General features: G+C 35.0%; 1 protein-coding gene across 1 annotated transcript in view; it reads right to left on the bottom strand.

Moving 5' to 3' along the window:
- Window positions 1-220: 220 nt before the first annotated feature.
- SCAF8 (SR-related CTD associated factor 8) overlaps window positions 221-22,537 on the bottom strand; it is a 49,918-nt gene continuing 27,601 nt past the window's right edge. Inside the window, exons 8-21 of the mRNA XM_041470033.1 lie at window positions 19,759-19,935; window positions 16,155-16,234; window positions 15,630-15,747; window positions 12,717-12,848; window positions 12,484-12,596; window positions 11,806-11,999; window positions 9,499-9,599; window positions 7,812-7,925; window positions 7,024-7,180; window positions 5,747-5,877; window positions 4,645-4,789; window positions 4,063-4,143; window positions 3,247-3,468; window positions 221-2,611 (exon numbers count right to left, since the gene is read on the bottom strand). Of these exons, the coding sequence (XP_041325967.1) occupies window positions 909-2,611; window positions 3,247-3,468; window positions 4,063-4,143; window positions 4,645-4,789; window positions 5,747-5,877; window positions 7,024-7,180; window positions 7,812-7,925; window positions 9,499-9,599; window positions 11,806-11,999; window positions 12,484-12,596; window positions 12,717-12,848; window positions 15,630-15,747; window positions 16,155-16,234; window positions 19,759-19,935 (3,468 nt within the window). The 3' untranslated portion in view covers window positions 221-908. The remainder of the gene's footprint in view (window positions 2,612-3,246; window positions 3,469-4,062; window positions 4,144-4,644; window positions 4,790-5,746; window positions 5,878-7,023; window positions 7,181-7,811; window positions 7,926-9,498; window positions 9,600-11,805; window positions 12,000-12,483; window positions 12,597-12,716; window positions 12,849-15,629; window positions 15,748-16,154; window positions 16,235-19,758; window positions 19,936-22,537) is intronic.

The raw sequence follows: 22,537 nt of genomic DNA, 5'->3' as shown, positions 1-22,537 counted from the left end.
TTACACAGATATTTACATACATGTTATTTACATAAACTAATATGACTTCATGATCTTTGATGTAAAAACCATATGCTTCTTGCACATGTAACTGTTGCATTGGTTTTACAAAAGTAATATAAACCTTTTGCAACAACTGGCTAAGCATATATTGCAGCTGATTCCAAGTTTTTAGAGCTTGCAGGTTTTTTAAAAAAATACAATACCTAAAACACTGTTATCAAACAAATATGCTTTATTGGCATCTAAAAACAAAATGCACCCAACATTAAAATGTACTTTTTTTCATTTTTTAAACCCACTGCAGTACGAGGAACAAATCACAAACACTTACTTTAGAGAAAACAGAGACTATAGTGTAGATTTTACAAAATCACTTTTAATCTCTGTGTTATGCTCCTTAAGTAACATGGGCCATTTTTTTTTCTGCCGAATTGTAGGAACATAAAATATCACAGCTTTATCTATACTTTAAAATTCTGCAGCAGTCTAAAAACACGGACAAGATACACCAGCACCTGTTTTCAAGTATAACAATTTTGATAGCCAAACTATGGGTAGTATCTAAAAATTCCATTTTCTTCCATAGGAAGTCTTTGTTTGACAAGCTGTTAATTTATCATTGTGAAATTAAAAGCAATTGGGGGCAAGTTTATGTTTTACCAAAGAAATAAAATAAAATTAAAAAAAAAACCCAAAAGCAAAAAACGTTTACCTACCATGTTCAAATTAAGAACAGTGTTCTATACAAGTCAGTTGTACAGATATTTAAGTGAAAGATGAACATGAACATCAGATTAACTTAATTCTGGCAGACAAAAGTGAACTGCTACGGTCCAGTCAGCCATTTATCTATTACAGAGAGATGACAACTTTACAAAAGGTATCTTTTACCTACTGAGTGATGATTATGTCCCCTCAGTTTCTGTGCTTTCTACCACTGGTTCACTCTCTATATCAGCTTCTGTGTCACTCTTCTCTTTGTTTATCTCGACAGAAGATGTCAGTTTTTCATAAAGTTCTGGATCATCCTGCACCTGTGCAGTTGGTGGCTGACTTTCTGTCTCTGTATTTTCACCATTTACCTGGGGCATATTATCAGCTTTGCGTTGAGAAGTGGCCCCATCAAAATATTCAAAAACCCGTGGATGTGGAGGCGGGATCCAGTTGTTTGACATTCTGTCTCTTCCAAACCTGTTTCCATTAATTTCTCTGCAAAAATTAAAATCTCTGTCATCCCTATCCCTCTGTCTTTCCCAGGGTCTTCTGCGGTCATCAAAATCTCTGTGAGCATCTTGTTCAAATCCTCTATTCCAACTGGGACCACTTCTACTATCAAACCTATAGTTTACATGCCGAAACCTCTCTCTGTCTTCATGGAAGCCTTTAGGGCCACCATAAATAGGGAAGGCATGGTGCTCTCTTTCATCATAATCTCCTCTCTGTCCCCAGTGCTTGTCTGAATTGAAACCAAAATGCTCTCTTCGGCCAAGGTTATCCATACCTGGTCTTCCAAAATTTTCTCTCATGTCTATATGTGGTCTAGCAAAATGTTCTCTTCCATCTACTGGAGGCCTTCCTATACCCTCTCTTGGATCAACTGGTGGTCGTCCAACAGAATCTCTGACATCCACTGGAGATGGTCTGTTAAGATTATCTCGGTTTTCCACCGGAGGAAAGCGATAATCTCTGTCCCCCTCCTGTTGAATGTTATCACCTCCAAGTGGTAGCCTTTTCTCTGGATTAGAAATGTTATCAATATTTTGTCTTCCTGGTGTTCCAAAAGGTCTTTCTGTTTGATTAAAAATATCTCCTGGAGGAAAAGGACCTCGAGGTGGTGGTGGGTGAAGAGATGGATCAAGGATTGCGGGAGGAGGAATAGTACGCTGTGGTGGCATTCCTGGCTGCATCAATGGAAACCTTGGTCCAGGCGAATGGGGCATTAGGCCTGGACGGATATCTATAAGAGGCATTCCTGGCATTCTTTGATTACTGATATTTAAATGAGGCATGTTTGGAACTGCACCTGGATGCTGCATTGCCAGAAGTCCAGAATTACTTGAAATATTTGGTGGTGGCACTCCCATAAGTCCAGAACTAGTTGAAACGTTGGGTGGTGGCATTATGAGAAGCCCAGAGTTGCTTGAAACACTCGGTGGCTGTACTCCTGCCAGAACTCCTGAGCTACTGGAAACACTGGGTGGCTGCATTCCTGTCAGAAGGCCAGGGCTGCTTGAGACACCAGGAGGATGAACTCCAGCTAGAAGCCCTGAGCTACTTGAGGCATTTGGTGGTGGCACTCCAGCCATAAGTCCAGAGCTACTTGAGGCATTAGTTGGCTGAATCCCGCCAGCAAGAGAAGAGCTACTGGAGACAGCAGGCAACTGCATTCCTCCTGCAAGACCAGAATTGCTGGAAACAGTTGGCGGTTGCACTCCTCCTACAATTCCAGAGCTGCTTGAAACACTGGGTGGCTGTACTCCCCCTGCAAGCCCAGAGCTACTTGAGCCAGCGGATGGTGGCCCTTCTCCGGTAAGCCCAGAATTGCTTGAGACACTGGGTGGCTGCACTCCTCCAACAAGTCCAGAGGTACTCGAGACATCACTTTGCACTGAAATGCAGGGATAATAAAAACAATTAAAAAAAAAAATACCAGTGTTAACACAAAATGCAATTTAAATCCATGTTTAGGTAATGCATGCAGTGATGATACTGCTGACAAGGTCTGTCCCAGTTTCTATAACTAATATATATTATTTCAATCACATTGGTGATACATAGACATTATGCCACAGAAATGAATGTCTCTACATAGTAAAGACTGTATAGTAGCTTAAAATTAACAAACCCCAAAGCCATCACCCAATTTATGCAATGAAACTATTAAAATATTTGATGAAGTTCTATAGATGTTATACTAGCCTACCCTCTACTGCTCCTTTCCATTGCTATTTGTGAAATCAAACTGCATTTTTAAGAAGTTTTCTGATGAGTTCCCAGACTCAGCTTTACTTCCTGAGACTATGAGAACAACATATTTGAGCATAAGCTGCTAGCAGTCATTGATCAGATGATGACAAAGATGGTTCTCATGACTTCCCCAAATTAAATACACAGTCATGCCCTACCTAGCCCAAAACTTCCTATTCTGTAGTTACTAGCTCAATGGACTATGATTTGCAAAAATGTCTCAGAGTACGATGCTTCCTGTACAGGATCATATCATATAATGAAAACATATCTTACCAGATCTATTGTTTTCACTGGAAGAAATCTGAAGGTCTGTAAGATGTGGTCCTTTGTCATCTGATTCTGGTTTGTTGATCGGTAGGGGATTAAAAACACTTCCAGCAGATAATGTTGGAGTAGCTAGATTGCTAGTAACTGTGCCAACTGGTAGAACAAGGCCAGTGAAAGGAACATCCTTCATCGTCTCTTGTGCAATTGGTAATGGAGGCTGTACTAAAGCTGTAGAGATGTAACAGAAGTGTATCACAGTAATCATATAGTGAAACTTTCAAATTTAGTTTGGTAGAAGTCAGGCTGATAAATCAGAAGAAATTAAATTAATTACCCTCACTGGTACATTTTTTGATAATAAATTTCTTATCCTTAATCAGCAATGTAATATTTAGGGTTTTTTTTCTAGAGATCATGAGCTGCAGGCAAACCTAAGCAATCAGTACTCTAACATATCTTTAAATGTGAAATGAATACAGTTAGAATGCTAAACTATAATAGATTATTATATATTATTTAGTGACTAAAACCAAATAATTCTAGTAATAGTTACATATGTTAGAAAGGTGCAAATATTGAACTAGGCATACAAATAATTAACAATTTGCAACTTAACTCCATGTTAGGTACAATTTTTCAGTCTACATTATAAGCTCTGGAAGTCTTTTTTTCAATGCCTGCTTAAACCAGCTAAACAACAACTTCTGCATTGCTATTTCCCATTACACAGAATTAACTTGCTTATGATTAAATAACAAGGAGTTTATAAACAGAGTAAACTTTTCATCACACACAAACAATTGTTAGAGCAATCAAACTTACGTGTTGGAACAACTGGTGGGACAACAGGTGGTGGGACAACGGGTGGTGGGACAACAGGTGGAACTGGAGGAGGCATATAACCTATATGGAAAAAAATGACAAATGATTACATGAAAAGCAAATAAACTTTTGCAATAAAAGACTGCCTACATTATTTATCCCAAAAAAGTTGTGCCACTGTACACTGGCAAACAACGTATTAATAGGAAGAGGCAACAAAAACAACCCCATTTTCACTACAGATGATCTGCAGGTGCATCTTTATGTGATATCTACCAGTAGTATCCAAAGAAGAAAATCAAGAGTTTCAAAACTTTCAAAAGGAAGGACATTGATTTTAAGTACGTTTAAATTTTAATTTTTCACAAAGGTAGAAAGCTGTGATTCTTCTTCTCAACAGAATACACTGGTAAAAATAATACCAAGTTAGATAAAAGTAATTTTAATCTAGTATGTAATTTAGGAGTCAAAGGCCAATTCACTTAGACAGTAACAAGTAGCTGACAGAAAACTTTGATGTACACAGAAGCATACTAACTGCCTATGCTCATTACACAATGCACTTCATTTTTACTGACTTACCTGGAGGTGGCTGTGAAGGGTTGAAACTTGCTCTCAAGAAGGGTGGAGGAGGAATTGGGCTATAACCAGGAGGAGGGACAGACATTGTGACAGGAAACGCAGGTGGAACCAAGCTAACAGCAGGCACAGCTGGAGCTACTGGAATCTTTTTTCATGGAAAGAAAAACAAGCAGCTTCAATATTTAAGAGTATTCAAGGACATTAAAAGGGATAAACTGATCTAACTGCAATTGATATCAAGCACTAAATGTACCAAGGCTTTGTATATAATTCAAACACCGAAGAATTAGATTGCATTCTGAAATGGTACACTATGAACAAACAAGGACACTGGAAGAATCTTATTTTATCTTTACTTCATTCTCACACAGCCGAAAAGAGAGTTTATTCTATTCAAGAATAAAAATATACCTATTGCAGAGGGGTGAATGCAGAAATGCAGAGCGAGAAAAGGAAGAAAAATATAAATAGTGTAGCAATTTGGGGGCACTTTGAAAACAGTGATTCTAGTGTCTAGAAAAACTTATGTATTTTAGAACAGTACTGGAAAATTAAATTTTGTGTGTGTAATTACAAGGCTAATAATCCCGATGAAATCCTGAAAATTATTTATTATTTCTTGAATTTCTGTTTGAGCTATGTATTTTGTTACAGTTCATCATATTTACAATGATGTAATCGGAAGCAGTATAAACACAATATATACATGTATTTTTAAATATATACTGATCACAGTGTACATTAGAAGACAGCTGAGACAGGAAGACTGAAGACAGTTTTTGCGAAGAGGAAAAAGTCCAAAATTCAATTCAAGTAAATGCAAATATATTAACATTCATATAATTTTATGTCAGTTCAACAACTGGAAATGTCTATACACATTTAGAAAGATAAAACACTAAGTACAAAACTTATTAAGGAATTGCATGAAACTAAAGATTATGCATGGCAACTATTCTAAAATATTTCAGAGATGAACACTAATGGATGCAGGACTTAAAAATATTTTATCACTTAAACTCAGCATTAAAGTTTACCTGTATTGAATAAAAAGTCTGCCCACCAGTTCTGTGTGGCTTTTGCAAACTCAGACAATACCAACCTGCAGCATAGTGACTGGTTGTGTGTAAGCTTCTGTCTGTGTTGTGATAACGGTACTCTTATCAACTGTAGCACTCTGCGTCGTTTGAGTATTTTCTTTAGCAGCTTCTGAGCTTCTGGCTGTTTCCCACTCTTCAAAAATGATGTATTTTATTATAAAAAGATAAGTAATGTATTATTTTTGTTTAGATGTCTTCCTTCTTAAACAATAAATTTTAATCTAGTATCTACATAGATTCATTACAAATAGCCCTCAAACTTATTTTGAAAAGAATGACTGCAATTATTTATTACTGTGTATTTTAAAGAACAAAATATCTTTATCTACCTGAAATGCTGTTTAATTTTGCCCATATACAAACTGATTTTTCAAAACTTGCCAACTTTTTTCACCAATCATTCTGTAAACAATTTGCAATATAGAGTATGCTCCTGTTTTCTAAAAACTCCTGTAGCTAATATATGTATGTTATCACTTGGCAACTGTACAATGAGAAAGAATCCCGATGTTAAACAAACCCCACCACCACCTCCATTTCTTCCATTTGCCATTTCTTCAAGAATTTTGTTCTTTAATTGTAACATAGTGAATGTATTTCAGTAATGTTACATGTTTTAATTTTTGTCATTTATACTTAATTTTCACTCAAAGCAAGACTGTATTTTGACCTGAAGAATCACTGTCACTACCGCAGAAGTCTTCATCTACTGTTTATTTCAGTATAAATCTGTTTCAAGAAATTACAGTACAAGTAAATCTTTCATAAACCTAACAAACTGTTCAATTGGGTTTCAGAATAAGGGCTAACACTACGTGTTTTCCTGTCTCTCTGACTTTATGGAAAAAAATACCATAAGGTTCTGCTAAGCTGTGCCTGTCAGAACAAATTCTAATTTCAGCTTAAGTATTTTACCAGAATATAAGACTTTCCTAATCACAAGCAGATAACAATTTCTACACAAATTAATATTTCATATCCCAGTGCACAAGAAGTTCAAACCTCTTAAAATATGCTAACCTTTATTAACTGACCTAAGCTAATTATCCTCTGTCACCAATTCTTCATTGTCATGACAATCAATTAAAACTAAAATTAGTTGATTAATCTAAAAATAAAATCTAGATTTCATTATTACAGTGCCATTTATATTGTAAACAAAGAGCTAGAAAAATCTAAGCAAATGAAAAAAGACTGTATTTCCTAAACAATAAATTTTCTGAGAATTTGCAATTACCAAAATAAACACATTGTCTATCAAAATTGTTAATGTCTGTACCTGTATTTACTGTTTCCTGGTCAATCATGCCACCTTCAGCAAAGCCCTCTAAATCATCCAATTTCACTTTCTCCCATGGAATATAGGAAACTCCCAGATCCACATCCCAGAATTGTTTGTATTCTGTTTTCACACCTTTATTCAAAGCCCAAGCAATCTGAAAATAAAACCCAATCAGACAGTCTGGTTAAATAATATAACCTGGGAACAGAATATTTCAGATTATTTCCTTCAAGTTTCTGTCACTGCACATCAGTCCTCAGTGTCTGTTAATTAAAAGTTATAACAATGTTTGGATTTTAAATGAACCTGCAAGAAGTTTACTTGGCCTCTACAACAGGTGTATGTATGATCATCAGAAAGCTTAAATTTGTTCTACCTTAATCCTAACATATATATGGGGAAATTAAAAATACAGCATTTCAATGACTTACCCTAAAGTATCAAGCAGGTAGAAGAAGCCCCTATAACACCTAACAAAATACTTAACTCCAAGACTACTACAAAGTTTAATATTAAGTGACCCAAACGGTCAGGTACAGGACTTAGGCTGTATGTATATAAACTATGGTCCACGTGTTTCCTAAAGATCAAGTAATTTTTCTGTCTTTCATACTGCCTGTTAAAAGCTGCATTTCACACAGAAAAAAAGCAGTTAACACCTCACTGCTTCATTCTTCTTCTCCACATTGTACATTTGAAAGAACAGCTGCTAAAAGACCAACCATCATAGTAGAATTGTACTGTGATGGAAATGGACAGCATCCTTAAGATTAAAATCACCTTACCTTAATAATTTTAGATCCAATTTTATATGACCCAGAACTAAGTTTCTGAAGAGCACGATATGCATCTTGTCTATGTACCATACAGACATAAGCACATCCTCTTGGGGGAATCATCTATGGAAAAACAGCAGTGGTCTTAAAAAGTAGGAAAATCAGTACTTCAGATTATGTAAGAACACTAATTGAATACTAATACTACAGAAGGAAAGGCTTACTACACTGTAAACAATTGTTACCTTAATCGGTCATATTAACAAGTTTGGGTATCAAGAAAACTTAAGAGTGAAACCGGCAGGCTACTTCAGTTACAACATTTTCAAGAAGCAGCAGCAAGCTGAAGAATGAGTGTTATTAATGACATGAAAGATTTGAACAAGGAACAGACTGGGAGCTACATTATGACAGCATCATAAAAGCAGAGGTTGCTACCACTTCTTAAGCTCCAGATTCTCTGTGAGCTGAGCAATAACCTCTCACAGAGGAGCAATAGTGATTAAAAGTATATTGCATTTTTAAAGGGTAGTCTCCTCATTCCTGAATGTGAATTTTTTCTTACGTTTTACTGTAATTATGGATGTATAGCATGTTTTATTTATTGTATGACATAGCATGTGATCTTTGCAAGCTTATGCTAGCTAAATTGTCACGTATGACAATTGCTTACCTCCCTTTTAATCAAAAATCTTGGTGTACTTTTGCACTGTTTAAATGCACATAGTAACATAACAAACATGTAAGATGACAGACTGTAAACATATTTTCTGAGACCTGCATTAGGATATACATTGTTATTCCAGTTACTTAAGCTTTGTGGAATGTGTAGGATGAACTACCTACAATATGGTTTGCCTTTGAAATGTAACAGGCACTGGGACATGTATAGTTGTTCCATTACTTTCCTTAATAAATAGCCCCTGCAAATCAAAATGAGGTTTAAATATCTGACTATGAGGCTAGCTTTTTCACTTGTGAAACTTTTTAGAAGATTCTCTAAAGTCACAAAAAAGTATTCCGTATTAATTACATATTTGAATATATTAACACAACAGGAAAACAGTAAAAGTTTCATCTGAAATGAATGAAATTGCACAAGAAGCATTTTAAAACTGCTGAAGCAAGATTTCTCTCATGCAGATGTGCTGTTTTAGGAGAAATATACCTTCTTTGAAGCTGAATTATAGGCAACTGAGGTACTACCCTAAACACCTGACTCTAAATTACTCTAAGTAATGAGAATTGTATGTCCCAATTACAAGCATGTTTTTAATTGTCACATTTTAGAATGTTTGTTTACAGTACAATTTCTTTTCTTCTAAATGTTTTATCGAGAAGGATTCAACTTAAGGAATCCTCTGTTTGGAAAGTAACCAAGAACAATATGGATATACATCATAGGTGTTCTTAGACCAAGGAAAAATGACACCTGCTCCATGACACATCACTAAACCAGAATTAAACCTGGTTTAAAAACTGCATAAAGTGTTAGAACTTAGGAAGAGCCTTTTTACCTTGAAGTGTACTGTCTTTAGTGCTACAAAACAGAGTAGATCAAAACCAGGTGGCAAATACCATGGCCACAATTTTTAACTGTGATAGTAAAGTCTCCTAAATACAAGTTTAAGCAGCTGTAAAGAATTCAGAGACTAGTCTAACATTTCTGAAAAAGCATAGCAACATGCTTACTTACATTAATTGACTCTATTTGTCCAAATTCTTCAAACAAGTTTGTTAAATCTTGCTGTGTAGCCTTCTTGTCTACTTGACCTACCCAAAGAGTAGTACTGCAAACTGTCAAGAGACACATTCACATCAATCAAAATACTTAATGTTAGTTTATAAAATACTTTATAGCATGAATGTAAAAGGTTTTAAAACTACCCAGGAGTCACTGCTGAAAACCCAAGAATGGTAAATCTATTACTTACTATATCGAGATTAAAGTACATTAACAAAAATAATAAAGGGTTAAACAACAACAAACATATTCACCACAAGCGCTCATTCTTCTTGTTTCATTTTCTTTCAAACAAAATTGTTGTTTTCATAGAAATAAAACTGTAAAATTCTGTAGATTATCCGCTATGGTAAACTGAATTATAAATTACTTCTGGAAAAAAACCAAAACATTTCTCTTCTACTTTCCATTAAAATCCCCATGCCTTTAGGATTCATATCAATTTTTAAAAAGACTAAGTTCTAACTGCCTAAAAATGTATTGCAGATGGAAATTAATACAGCGCTATTATGCACTGCATTTTCACCTGAAAATAGCAACAATACTATTAATTTACCATGGGCAACAATCTGGAAAGAAATTTATCTGAGGCCAATGAGGCTGAAGACATGCATGATACTGCTGATTCTTGTCAATTCCACCACAAGCCCAGATCCCTGCCTTCCAGATGTCCTCCCATCCTCGCCAAACACAAACACTTGCTGAGCTAAGACTTCTTTCTCCCATATGTACATGGTTCCAATTCCTCTGTCTTCCAAATACTGCCCAATCTATATGTACAGCTTGGATTTCTTGGTCTGCCCTATCCTTTACCAAGGAAGCATTCTTTCTTCATCGTTATCTTGATACATCACATCTCCTTTCTGTACCAATCCCGGTGCACCAAAATGGAAACCAGAGCTGTGCATTCTGTCAACTGACATTTTCATTGACATTAGTACTCTGCAGTGCTGAGAATGACCATTTGTAAGATTTCTCTTGGACAAAACTTGTTCCTTACGTGCCTGTAGATATCTATCCCTTTTGTATCTCATGGTGTTAAGCTCCAGGAAACAACTCTTCAGATCTCAACAAGTAATAGTGGCTGTCACTGAACAAATTTCATGAACAGGAATACTTGTCAGGTGAATTAATTATTTATTCAATCACTAACCTCTCCCCAAAGTTTCCACACTTCACTTAGCCTACTTAATATCTCCTTTAAATTTCACAGGACCTCAAATGCTGCTGCTGTTCACTAGGTTACTTAACATCTGTCTCTCAGCTCCCAACCATTCTGATTATACCTCCCTTGCCTTGTAGACTTCTGGAAGAAATCTACACCATAAAACCAATTTGTCTCTTTTCATGTGAAAAACCAGAGAAGAAGGGCAAAAAAAAGTGCATCTAAACTGTAATACAGTCCCCACTTTAAAGTCACCTTGGAATAATATAAAATATTAATGTGAAGAGAACAGAACATTCTTTCATTTACAAAAAATGAGTTGTGAGCTGTTTTCTTGTCAAATAAACCATATAGTTCTAACACTCAAGATCAATGCAAAACTATATCAAAAACCGTTTATAACCTATCTGAACAAAACTAAATTCTCAAAATACATTACCTTTGATTTAAGCAACCGGGTGGAGGAAGTTATTTTTCTCCTTACTACCTTCCTTTTTTTTTAGTATGTAAATTCTCTGTGGAAATGAAAGCAGTACACAGCAGCACTCTGCAGAGGCTGAAATCCACTTGATTTTTCAATACTTTCTTAAGATACCACCATTATGGTCTGTCTTATACTAGCTTCCATCTGCTTTGGTGCTATATTCCTCTAAAAATGTATTTAAAAAGCAATGTAAACATTTAAAAACTCAGGCCTCTAAGATTTCCACCAAAGTGTTCAACATGTGCACCACACACTTTAACATTTTAACAATTTTCAGACCAACTGCTGGACACATTCAAATGCCAAGTTAAAGACAGCATTAAAGAGAAAAGATTGTAACTTAGAGATAGCCCTTGCTGCTCTCTGTTTAGAAGCATAATCAGTGGTGCAAGCGTGACTAAAGACATCAGTCAAAGAGTATGATACGTGTTGTTGTCTAAGAAGATATGATGTACCTAAGCTGCAAGAAACATCAGAAATTAAACTTATAAATATATAAGTAGTCAAGATAAATCTTGTTCTTTCAATGAAAACAGAGCCTTTTTTCCATTTAATAATTTTTTTTTCCATTTAATCCATTTAATTAAAGCACTAGGCAGGTGCTACATACCGCTTAGTGTTTTTGATCGTATAGGAGGCAATCCCTTTTTCTGACGCTCTTTTTCCCTTTCCCTAGCCCTTCTTTCACTGGAGTATGACCGAGAAGACTTTCTCTTCCTTTCTCTTGATCTTGAGCGTGAACGTTTTCTGTGTTTCCGCTTACGAGAACCAGATCGTGATCTAGACCTTCGTTTTCTTGGTGACCTACAAAATACTTAATTTTAGTATGCTGAGTTAAAAAAAATACTCTCACTTAGTTGTCTTTTAACTATAAACTTAAGGCACTACACAGATATTTCCATTATATTCACTAGAACTACTTCAGGAAATAAACTTAATGCCATTTGGGTGAGGAACAGAATGTACACCTTAAAACAAAACACATTCAAAATGTTCTTTATCTACAGTACCTAATTCTCTGGCACAGAAAGCCTGTCCAGCTGGCTAGTGTTAACTATTTCTGTAACCTGAATAGGTTTTAAAAAATTTCAGTTAAATCATCCACATGGCAAATGAACTGTCATACCAAAAGTATGCATCTAACACACAAATATTTAATGAACATGTCTTTTCATTGCCAAAACTGCTTATGACGATTTTGGAAAATACAGAATTAAGACTGACAATCACAAATTGCAACTGTTTTTCAGAAAAGCTTCCTTTACTTAATACAAGATAATTACAAAACCTTGAACGAGATCTTGAACGAGTTCTTGATCTTGAACGAACAGCTGATTTCTTTTCTTCTTGTTCAAAAATCTCTTCTTCAGCAATATCCTGACCTTCATCTATATCCATGTCCTGAGATCAGACATAAAAGATGTTCAATAACACTTAATAAATTTACTCACAATACATATGACTTGGAATCATGTTAGTTTGTGTTTTCAATTTCTATAATAAAATTTTAAATAGTTTTACCTGCTGTTGAATATCCATGGAATCATCTACATTTGCTTCCACTTCTAAAAATTGTTGTTGACTACTCCCTTGTGATGGTGATGCAGAGTGCTCTGAACCAAAATTTCCTTCTTGATTCTCCTCAGGGCTTGCCTAAATAACAGTTAATAATATACCATAAAGCCCCTTGCAATTACAAATGTAATATTATACAAAAATAATGTTTCCATTTCTCATTAATATGAGAGCTGAACTGGATATCAATCCATTCATTCCTTTTTTATGGTATCATCCTTAAACATAAAACTTCAAAATAATTAATATTTCTGATTACAAAAGATTAGCATCTATTTGCTAAATAACAAAACTACAGTATACAGAGTACACAATTCACTGCTTCAAAACATAAATTCACAGGACAAATGTAGCCATATGTACAGTGACGTTGAAAGACACCCACTTGTTCCCTATGCATGTGCATTAATAAATGTTGATACTAACACAATAAAAATATTTCCAATACCAATTGAACTAGTTAAAAAATTTACACTAGCCAGAACTTTTTAACAGTGAATGATTTCAGACAAGCAATTACTGAAAAATAAGAGAGGAGGCTATGTCATTTGTGTCAACACGGCAATTTCAAGAGATCTAACAAAAGAAGCAGTTCTGAAAAAAACCCCAAAATTAATGAATGTGGAATACTCAAAGTGTTAACAATTTGCTAGAGAAAAGGCTATAACAGCCTTTGCATTGCCTGAAAGTACAGATTTGGAAAAAATATCTCTAAGGTACAAGATAATTCAAGAACTAGAACAAATGAAATTAAAATATTCAGAAATCATATGAGTACAATTTAGAAAAGCAATTAAAAATCTACAATCCATTACTGCAGGTAAACATTTCAGTGATCCTCACTATATTTTAACTTTTAATTAAACAAATCCTACATGTTCTATCTGCCCAAAGAATTACAGGAATTTAGCAGAATGACTAGAAGTAACAATTTTATCTTTCTATTTTTTAAACATCTTATAACAAATTTGTAAAAAAATATTCTACTATAATTCAGTTAATTTATTTGCCTTGTGACAGAATGTTTTGTCTCATTTTCCTTGTATGTAATTATTCTTCAACCATCTGTTTCTTGGTATCAATGCCTACAATTCTTGTTGCTCCTGTTTTTATCTTCTGTCCTCTCCTCCCTTTCCCTCTGCTCCTCATCAGATCCCTAATATTTTTCTTTTGTGCTTCATCTTTTCTTCTCTTTCCCTTTGATCCTTCCCAATGAAACTTATACATGGAATTAAAGAAAACATTACCATAACATACTGCAGTCACTACAACGTAGTTCCAGCAGCAGTTTGTATCTTTTAGCTGTTATCAAAGTGAAAAAAAAAAAAACTTTCTCTCCATACTGACTAGACAAGAAGATTGGATCTGAAGGGAAAATTCGTCAGGTCTTGTAATAGAAAATTAAATAGGAACGGGAGAGTCAAGTAAATATTCTACTCATAAATATACTGTAAACTTTGATTTTGCCAATTTTACAATAAGGTAGGCATTCAGTATTTTTATTTTCAAATCAGACAGATACTTTTTGATATGACACATCAAGAGCTCCTCAAACAGATCATTCCTCATTGCTTTATTCCTTTACAACATTTTTAGTGTTTAGAAACAGAAATGGCTAGATATTCACCAAGAACCGAAACTATTTAGTCTGTAGCTATGCTGTATATTCTTTTCCATTTACTACACTTAAATGAGAAATGAAAATAAAGCAGTAAAGAAAGAGTATCTAGTAAAAATTAAATTAAATTAATAGTCAGAAATTCAAAGCTTAAATGGCATTCTTGATTGGAAGCTGAGCCACTTGGCTCAGGCAGTGAAATAGATTGTTCAGGGAGGTGGTGGGGTCACCACCCCTGGGGGAGTTTAGGAGGTATCTGGATCTGGGCTGGGTGATGTGGTTCAGGGGTGACAGTGGCAGTGCTGGTTGACAGCTGGACTTGATGATCTTAAGGTCCCTTCCTACCCTGACTACTCAATGGTTCTACAAGTTGGCCTTTGCACAGGTTGAACTAAAGTCTCCAAAAGATGTTTGTTACGTTTGTGATCCCTTGTCTTTTCTTTCAACCTGAGATTTCTATTTTCCTGTGAAACCAGATCCAAATACTCCACACAAAATCCATTTCATACCTGGCCAGAATCAAGACAAAACACTTTGTTTGTTTTGTTTTTTTTTTTTTTGTTTTTTTTTTTTTTAATGGGATCAGGAGGGGAAAAGAACATTTTAAGTACAGAGGACTAATGTCAGTAGAAATAAACCAAGTTACTTCAGCATAGAGAGGACACAATTCATATAGTTAAGAGGAACCTTGGGTTATCTCAAGCACCAGTTCTTAATGAATAATTTCTCAGGATATATGTGATTATACTTTAGCTCAGAATCTATACTTCAGATTCTTCAACAGAATTATTTCAACAATTACTAGTCAAGACATAAAACCTGGGGAAATTAAAGCTACCCACAGTCTCTATTCTGTATGTGTCCTACCCTCAGAGACAGGAGCATAATCACTTTATTGCTCACCTTATTCCTTCTGTGAGCATGGGAAAGCTTTTTTTTCCCCATGTAAAGAGCTGAACAGCCAAGCACAGTCACGTCTAACTCACCTAATGAATACTCTTTCCTAAGAGAAGCAAAATGTACTCCCCACACATTTGGTTGTGGGTTTTTTTCTGCTTTAAGCACTTTTTTCCACCTACCCCACTTACTCTGCAAGCCTCTGTTACATGGTCAGCTAGCGATAAAGACTTTAATTATATGAAAACTGTCAGTAACAACACAATTTTTTTGTCCTGGAGTATGCTTTTTTTAATCAGAGGAGAACATATATTACTACAATAGCCACAAGATGGAGTTCTTACCTTTTGAGGCTGCTGCTGCTCCAGAAGCTGCTGTCTGAGATGTTCTAAATTTTGCTGCTGTAGCTGTTCAGCTAGTTGGTGAAAAAGTGAGTTGTTCACAGATTCTGGTACTAATGGCCTAAAATGAAATAACTTAAATTTAAAAAAAAATCCTACAGTTTTTCTGTTCATTTAAACAGTTAGTAAATAGGCCTTCACAACTGAGTTTCAAGTTTAACCAAAATGTAAAATAATGAGGACAATGGAGCTAGTTCCACCTTCAAGTATCATCACTATTCCATGAACTGTATAAATATTTAAACTATAAAAAGCAAAGAACATGCTAACTTTAGGATAAAGTTAGAAAATATCCCGGACCACAGATCTATAGTAGAATGTGTTTGTTAATTTAGAAAACTGTAATCTCTTCCTACAGTTTTAGTATACTTATGCTCTGAAATAAGTATTTTCCTTACTTAATCCTAATTTTCAACCAGCATCAGGCAAATTTTAGCATTTTCCGTAAGAAACATAGCTTAGTCTTACAATTGGGAAGAGGGAGTTTCCTTTTTAGGCTCTTCATTTTGTTCAGATTCTTCCCCAAAGTCAAACCTGTCCATCAGCTTCTAGGAGAAAACAAAATAAGCATTACTGAACACTCCTTATATGTCCCTTTAGGTATATTTCCTTTTCATCAGGAAGATGCTCTTATTTCTCAACTAAAAAAACAAAAATAATAAAAAAAAAAATTGGCAAATAACCTGAATAGAAAATTAAGTGTCATACTGCTGTTGTTACCGAACTCTTAACTGCATCAAATCTTGGCCCAATTTTCCTGAGCTCTGGTGCAACAAGTACAACCACATGTTCTTTTCCACAGTAACTAAGAACTACTTTGGAGTGAAGCTTAAATCAAGATTAATTTTAGGTAATGGTACCTTTAATTAGAAGAAATTACTACAAAGAGGCCAACTATTCAATCCTTTGGTAATCATCAAACTGCTCTGCTCATATCAAGAGAAGACCTACAGCTTGATTACTTCACAAAGAATTACTGTATTTTCACACACACATGTCATTTAGACAACCTGAATTCCTTCAAATATACTGCTCCTTCGAAACAACTTCTCACATAGTCTGCAAAAAAAATCAAAGCAAGCAGTTATCATGTAAGAGGATTAATCCTTCTAATGGATAAGAAGAAAGGTATCTGATGAGGAGAAAAACTTGGATAAACTTCCGGTGTTATCTGTGAAGATGTCTACACTGTAGTTTCTGCTTAAGTAAAAAAGTTTGTCTATTAATTTTAAAAAGTTCAGAAGTATTTTAACAGCACCTTACTTTCTTGAAGAGGAAATCTAACAAAAAAGCATAAATACAACAGATATTATTTGTCAGTGAGATTGCCTTTTTCACTATTTAATGAAAGAACCATGCTATTAAAGCCATGTCCATGCATCTTTACACACCTTGGAAGTTTTCTGAAAAGCAGAGCTAATGCTATACCACCATAACTTCCTCTCAAACCTTAATCTCAGAAGAAAAAAACCAAGAGGATGAGAACGTATGGTAGTAATTTTGAAATACTAAGGCAAAAACATCTTCAGCACAAAGCCACAATGATTCAGTACCCCATTTTCTTTCTCAGGATGCTCTATTTACTCTCAATTACTGGAGTCCAGCAAGAAGAACAAAGCATAAGCTGACTAGAAGATGGATCAATCATTGATCAATCAAGAATTTTTAGAACCACTTTTCCCAATATAATATTTATGGGAAAGCAGGACTGAATATGTCTCTGAGAAAACTCAGTAGAGACACAGACCATCAAGCTTATGTGAGATGGGATGCTAAAACCAAGAACAACTTTCACCAAATATATCTAATCAATTTACAGCAAGGTAACCACCTTTTTTGTTTGTATTGTTACAATATTTTCCAGTGAAACACTTATAAAATGCTGCTGCTCTGAAAAAAATTGTGCATTTCAGAAAAACAACCTGAAACTTAAAATACTATTAATCATCATGTATCTTCCATCATGACAAAGTAGGAGAGAAAATAACAGAATATGTACTGTTTATACGGCTGAGAAAATAAATAAACAGAAACTAGTCACCAGCTCATGACAAACAAAACAAACATTTAGATTAAGCATGGCCAGAGAAAAGAGAATTTTCAGCCGAAGCAGGTAAATGTGCAGCATGATTTTTGTTTACATTTGGTTTAAGTAACCAAATACTGAAGCAAAAAATCTGAACTGAAAGAACTTGATTTTTACATAGTTTGTAGAAGAATACTCTCTACAGTGAAGTAATAGAAATTAAACCAAATTAAATGCTAGGATACCAAGTTTAATGTTACACACACACATATAAAAGCTGCAGAACCTTCCCTTATGCCACATATGTTACTTTAATTATGTAAGAAGAAAATGTGCTCAGAAAAAGGAACAGAAAGGAATAAAGACATGAAAAAAGGTTTTTATTAGAAATGAAAGTATTTTTTTCATAAGAATCAGGATATTCTCTTTGGAAATTAAAATAAAAGGAGTAGGGTAAACGCATAGGTAATTTTTTACTGTAATACAAGTATTTGGTTCCATAGCAAGATCAGAAAACATGCACATTTGATGTTGCCAAAAGAATTTTTCACATAATGCAGATCAATTTGCACACTTAAGTAACACAAGACACTACAGGCTGAAGAGATTGAAAACAAAGGACTGGAAGAACTGCCAAATAGGTTTTTTTTCTAAAAAAGATGGATACTTATGCATTCATCAAAATTATTTTCTTGCACTATTTATTATTTGTTATCCAATTCACAAACATGATGTCATGGAATGAAAATTATGCTTCACAGTTTCCTTTGGATCACAATCCTAATAAACGTTGGGGTTTTTTTCCATAAAAGCTGCCCTTTCTTTTACGTCTGTATACAAACATCTCATCAGGATGTGAATTCCTTTAATTTGCTTCAATTTAAGTTGTCCAAAATTCAAGACACCCACACCTACAAATAAACCAACCCATGGAAATGCTGGAATTCAAGTCTGTAGAATAATGCCGTACTATAAAATACTTTCTGTACGTAAATATTACAGCAGTCCCTATTAACTGATGCATTCAATGCCTGGGATTACGCCCTTCTCAAACTGATGTTACAGCTGTGGTACAGCAGAGTACAGGCCATTCTTTTCCTGACTTATTTTTACAGCTGCATTACTTTCAATAGAAAGAGATTATCTGAGTGAAAATAAATAAGGGTTTTTTGCTTCTTCAACTTCCTTATTCTTACTATTCACTCCAGGACAATCCTGCAGAGATTATGTACACACAAACTATTTCTTCCAAAGACAATAGAACAATGCTTATTTATTTCTTTCTTTAGTTAGTTAATTATAATTCTTTGAGCAGAAGTTCTTAATTTTCTTTATTATAGGTATTACATTACTATGACTGCAATTGCCTCCATGGTTGTTGCTACCTGGCATGCAATAATATTAGTATTATTAAATTCCTGCATTCTGATTTTGTTTGTATCTTGATTTGGGGGGTTTGGGCTCTTTTTTTGGGGGGAGGGGAGGGAGCGGGTGGGTTGGTGGTGTTTGGTTTTTTGTTTGGTTAGTTTTGGGTTGATTGTAATGAAAGTTTCTTTACCTACAGGTTTATTTATTCATTTACATCACTTTGTGGCTAAGATTAAAGTTTTCTTGGCACATACTTTATAATGCAAGAAAATCACAAATCCAAGTTTTTACTCTTCTGAGAAAACAGTACATATTAATTCCTGAATCTTTTCCATTTATTACCTTGTAAGAAACAATTCTCATTGCTGTGTTACAAAGGGTGTGGAAACAAATGGCTTAACTTTGCTAAATCATAAATCAAATTCGTTACCATATTCAGTAACCTTTGTGGGTCTCTTCCAACTCTAGATATTATACAATGGGCTATTTAGCCCTAAACTCATATAAAACTAATATTTTCATTTACAGTACTGTCTAGACATTGTTTTTTATTTTTAAGCTGTATCACTTTATAGTATATTAATATATTTTTTAAATGTCCGAAGTCAAACAATAAAATCCAAAAGAATTTCTCACATATATTTTAAAAAAATACTTCTTCAAATTCTATTATTCTACCTTATTAAAAGAGACACTCTGTTCCAGTGGATTAAGTGTGTTAGCAGCAGCAGCTGCAGCTGTGAGCTGTGCTGTAAGGGCCTGTAACTGGACAACGAGACCGGCATCCAGAGCTTGAAGTAGCGAAGGCTGAGGTTTCTGCTGCTGTATCTGCAGTGTCTGTATCAACTGCTGAAGCTAAAAGAGAAAAGATAACAAATACATTGAAGAAGACTTTTTAAAGCAAGAAAACGAAGTACAAAATAGACTCTTCCCCTTCCACTTAGTAAAAAAAAAAAACTCCCAGGAATGAAGAATCATCTAACCTATGGCTATTATTTTGTCTTTAATTTGTTTTCATTTACAGCAAATTTTGTTCCCACTTACTGGCTAATTTGTTTTCTGGGGCTGATAAGATAGGCAGATGCTTCTTCTTCCTAACTTGCTCTGACAGGTTGCATGATGATGCCAGTCACCACTCAGGATTTCCTGCTTTCTAGTCTCCCCCTCTTCTGTTTCTCCAGTTTGATTCCTTTTGACCTGAAAAAAATCTGTTAGCCTATTCCAGCTTCCTAAGGGCCCACCTATATTAGGATATTCTGTGCCCTGCAACAGCATATGTACAGAGAAAAGAACTGCACTGTAGCAAGCTCCACTTACAGCAATGCAACCAGTTCACAAGGAGAGCTTGCACCCCTGTCTCTGCACAAGTCACAAGTGAAATCTCATGGTGAAACTCAGTGTGGGTCGACAGAATGCAATTCTCCTGCTATGTTAACAAATGTTAAAAACATCAAAAGCAAATGTACAAACCAATCACTTGGTCTATCTCAATTTCCTTACTTCAAATTCCTATCTGTATATAATCTTTTAGAGAAGCTGTCCTAATGAGGAAATAAAACGCTTTCTCATGTGGAGATTTATCTGTTGAACAGGGATGCTCCCACAAAATTGTGCAGATTTGCCTTAAGAAAAAATATTAATCCTATTGAAAGATGCTCTCCTAAACCACTGTGGAATTAGAGGAAGTTCTCTGACATTCCTCAAGATAAATCTCTAGAGTCTTATCATCAGATATTTGTGTAAAAAAGGTTGAGCAAATTAGGTAGTTCAAACTTGCTGACCTAAGTTCCCCGATTAACCTTACCTTCAATATTCCAACCCCTTATAAGTTTCCCCACTAAACTCTTAAAAGATTCAATCCCTCCCTTCTTACTAGTCTCACTAGAAACTTCATAAACTGATTAGGTTGAATTTCTTTTCCATGATGCATCAAAAATGTGAAACCCTTTTTAAAGATAGTTTTAGAGTTACTTTCCGATAATGTGAAACCATTTGCCCTATTCTTTTAAAAACAGTTATATAGGTTTCTTATACAGCAGAGCCTCTGAAAAGGCTTCAATTGTTGTTCTACTGCAGCAAGAGCTTTCCCTGATTACTGCAATAGGAAAAGCTGAAGAGTTCCCCCCTCACCCCGCTTTTTGTCTGATACTGCTGGTCCAGCCTGTGCATTGCTCTCAGTAGGAAGGAATCAAACTGAAGAGGCAGAGATGAAGGCCCTAGAGTGGAAAAATCCTGGGTGGGCACCATTCTTGCTGTTTTCACATTCTTGTTAGTCACATCTTTCTTAGTCAGCCCTCTCTTATGTCTAGACTCTCAATTTACCTGCACGCATTCTCACCTATAAAACACAACTGTAGGATTAAATTAAGGTCTTTGGAGCTGGGGAGCCGGGGAGAGGCTGTAGCAGAAGGACTGGTTTGGAGAACAAGAAGAAAAGAGACAGACAGGACGTAAGCAAATATCATAGCTCCTCTACCAATCCTAGACATCTGCATGTACATATTTATTGTGTACCCAGTCTGTCTCTTCTCTTCTGCTTAAGACTATTTTGAGCTAAATATCCAAATGTTATTTCTTTGTGATCTGCTGTCTTTAAAATTCTAATTCCCTTCTCATTTTCATTTTTTTCTCTCGCTTTTCTTTTTCTATATTCTCTAAGCAACAATCTTTAACATTACCTCACTGACTTTCCACATATTTACCACTCTCATTTCATATCCTTTCCTTTTTTAAAAGCTAGTCCACTATTTTTCCTTCACATTTCTCAAAGTATCCCACAAACTCATTTTGCTTTGCTTTTTGTGACTTTGTTTCTTCCAGTGTAATCAGATAAAAATATTCCCTCCACTTGACTTCTGAACAATTACAGACAACTCTAGCTAGCTAAATACTGTAAAACATTCTCACTAAGTAAAGTTGCCAGAACCACAGCTTTAACTGGCCACTGCTTCTTATTCATATGCGTGAGATTTTTGTTTAGTATGCCAGCAGGTAAAACAACCTCAGTCCAAATAAAAATCATAATGCCGAAGTTATGCAGGTGCAATAGCTCTAGCACAGCCTGAAAAATGATCTACATTTTTACAGAAAGCCAATTGTGTGTGCTTAACTTATGTAACCATAGGTTATTAGGATAAGCAGTTTTTGTGATGCTGGACATCAAGACATTTTTGGAGTTGAGCATTTAAAGATTGAAGAACACAGTAACTTCCAAAATCTTATTTTTGAATGCTGTAATGGAAAGATAAAAAATGATGGAAAGATAAAAAATGGAATCAATACACAGTACATTGCTGAAGAAGTTTGTTCCCATTCTGTAATTCTGTACAATGTTTAGCTCTTCTTCAGGCATCCAACAGAGACATATGCTTTAACTGGCATTCTAATTCTTATCTATATCCATGAAATCTTATTGTTGCTCTTGATTTAGTAATCTGCAATAGATCTGTACTTATCA

The sequence above is a fragment of the Pyrgilauda ruficollis genome, unplaced genomic scaffold, assembly GCF_017590135.1.
Source record: "Pyrgilauda ruficollis isolate IOZ18807 unplaced genomic scaffold, ASM1759013v1 scaffold24, whole genome shotgun sequence".
NCBI classification, from domain to species: Eukaryota; Metazoa; Chordata; class Aves; order Passeriformes; family Passeridae; genus Pyrgilauda; species Pyrgilauda ruficollis.
The sequence above is the reverse complement of the archived record's forward strand: the minus strand, read 5'-3'. Positions and strand labels throughout refer to the sequence as shown.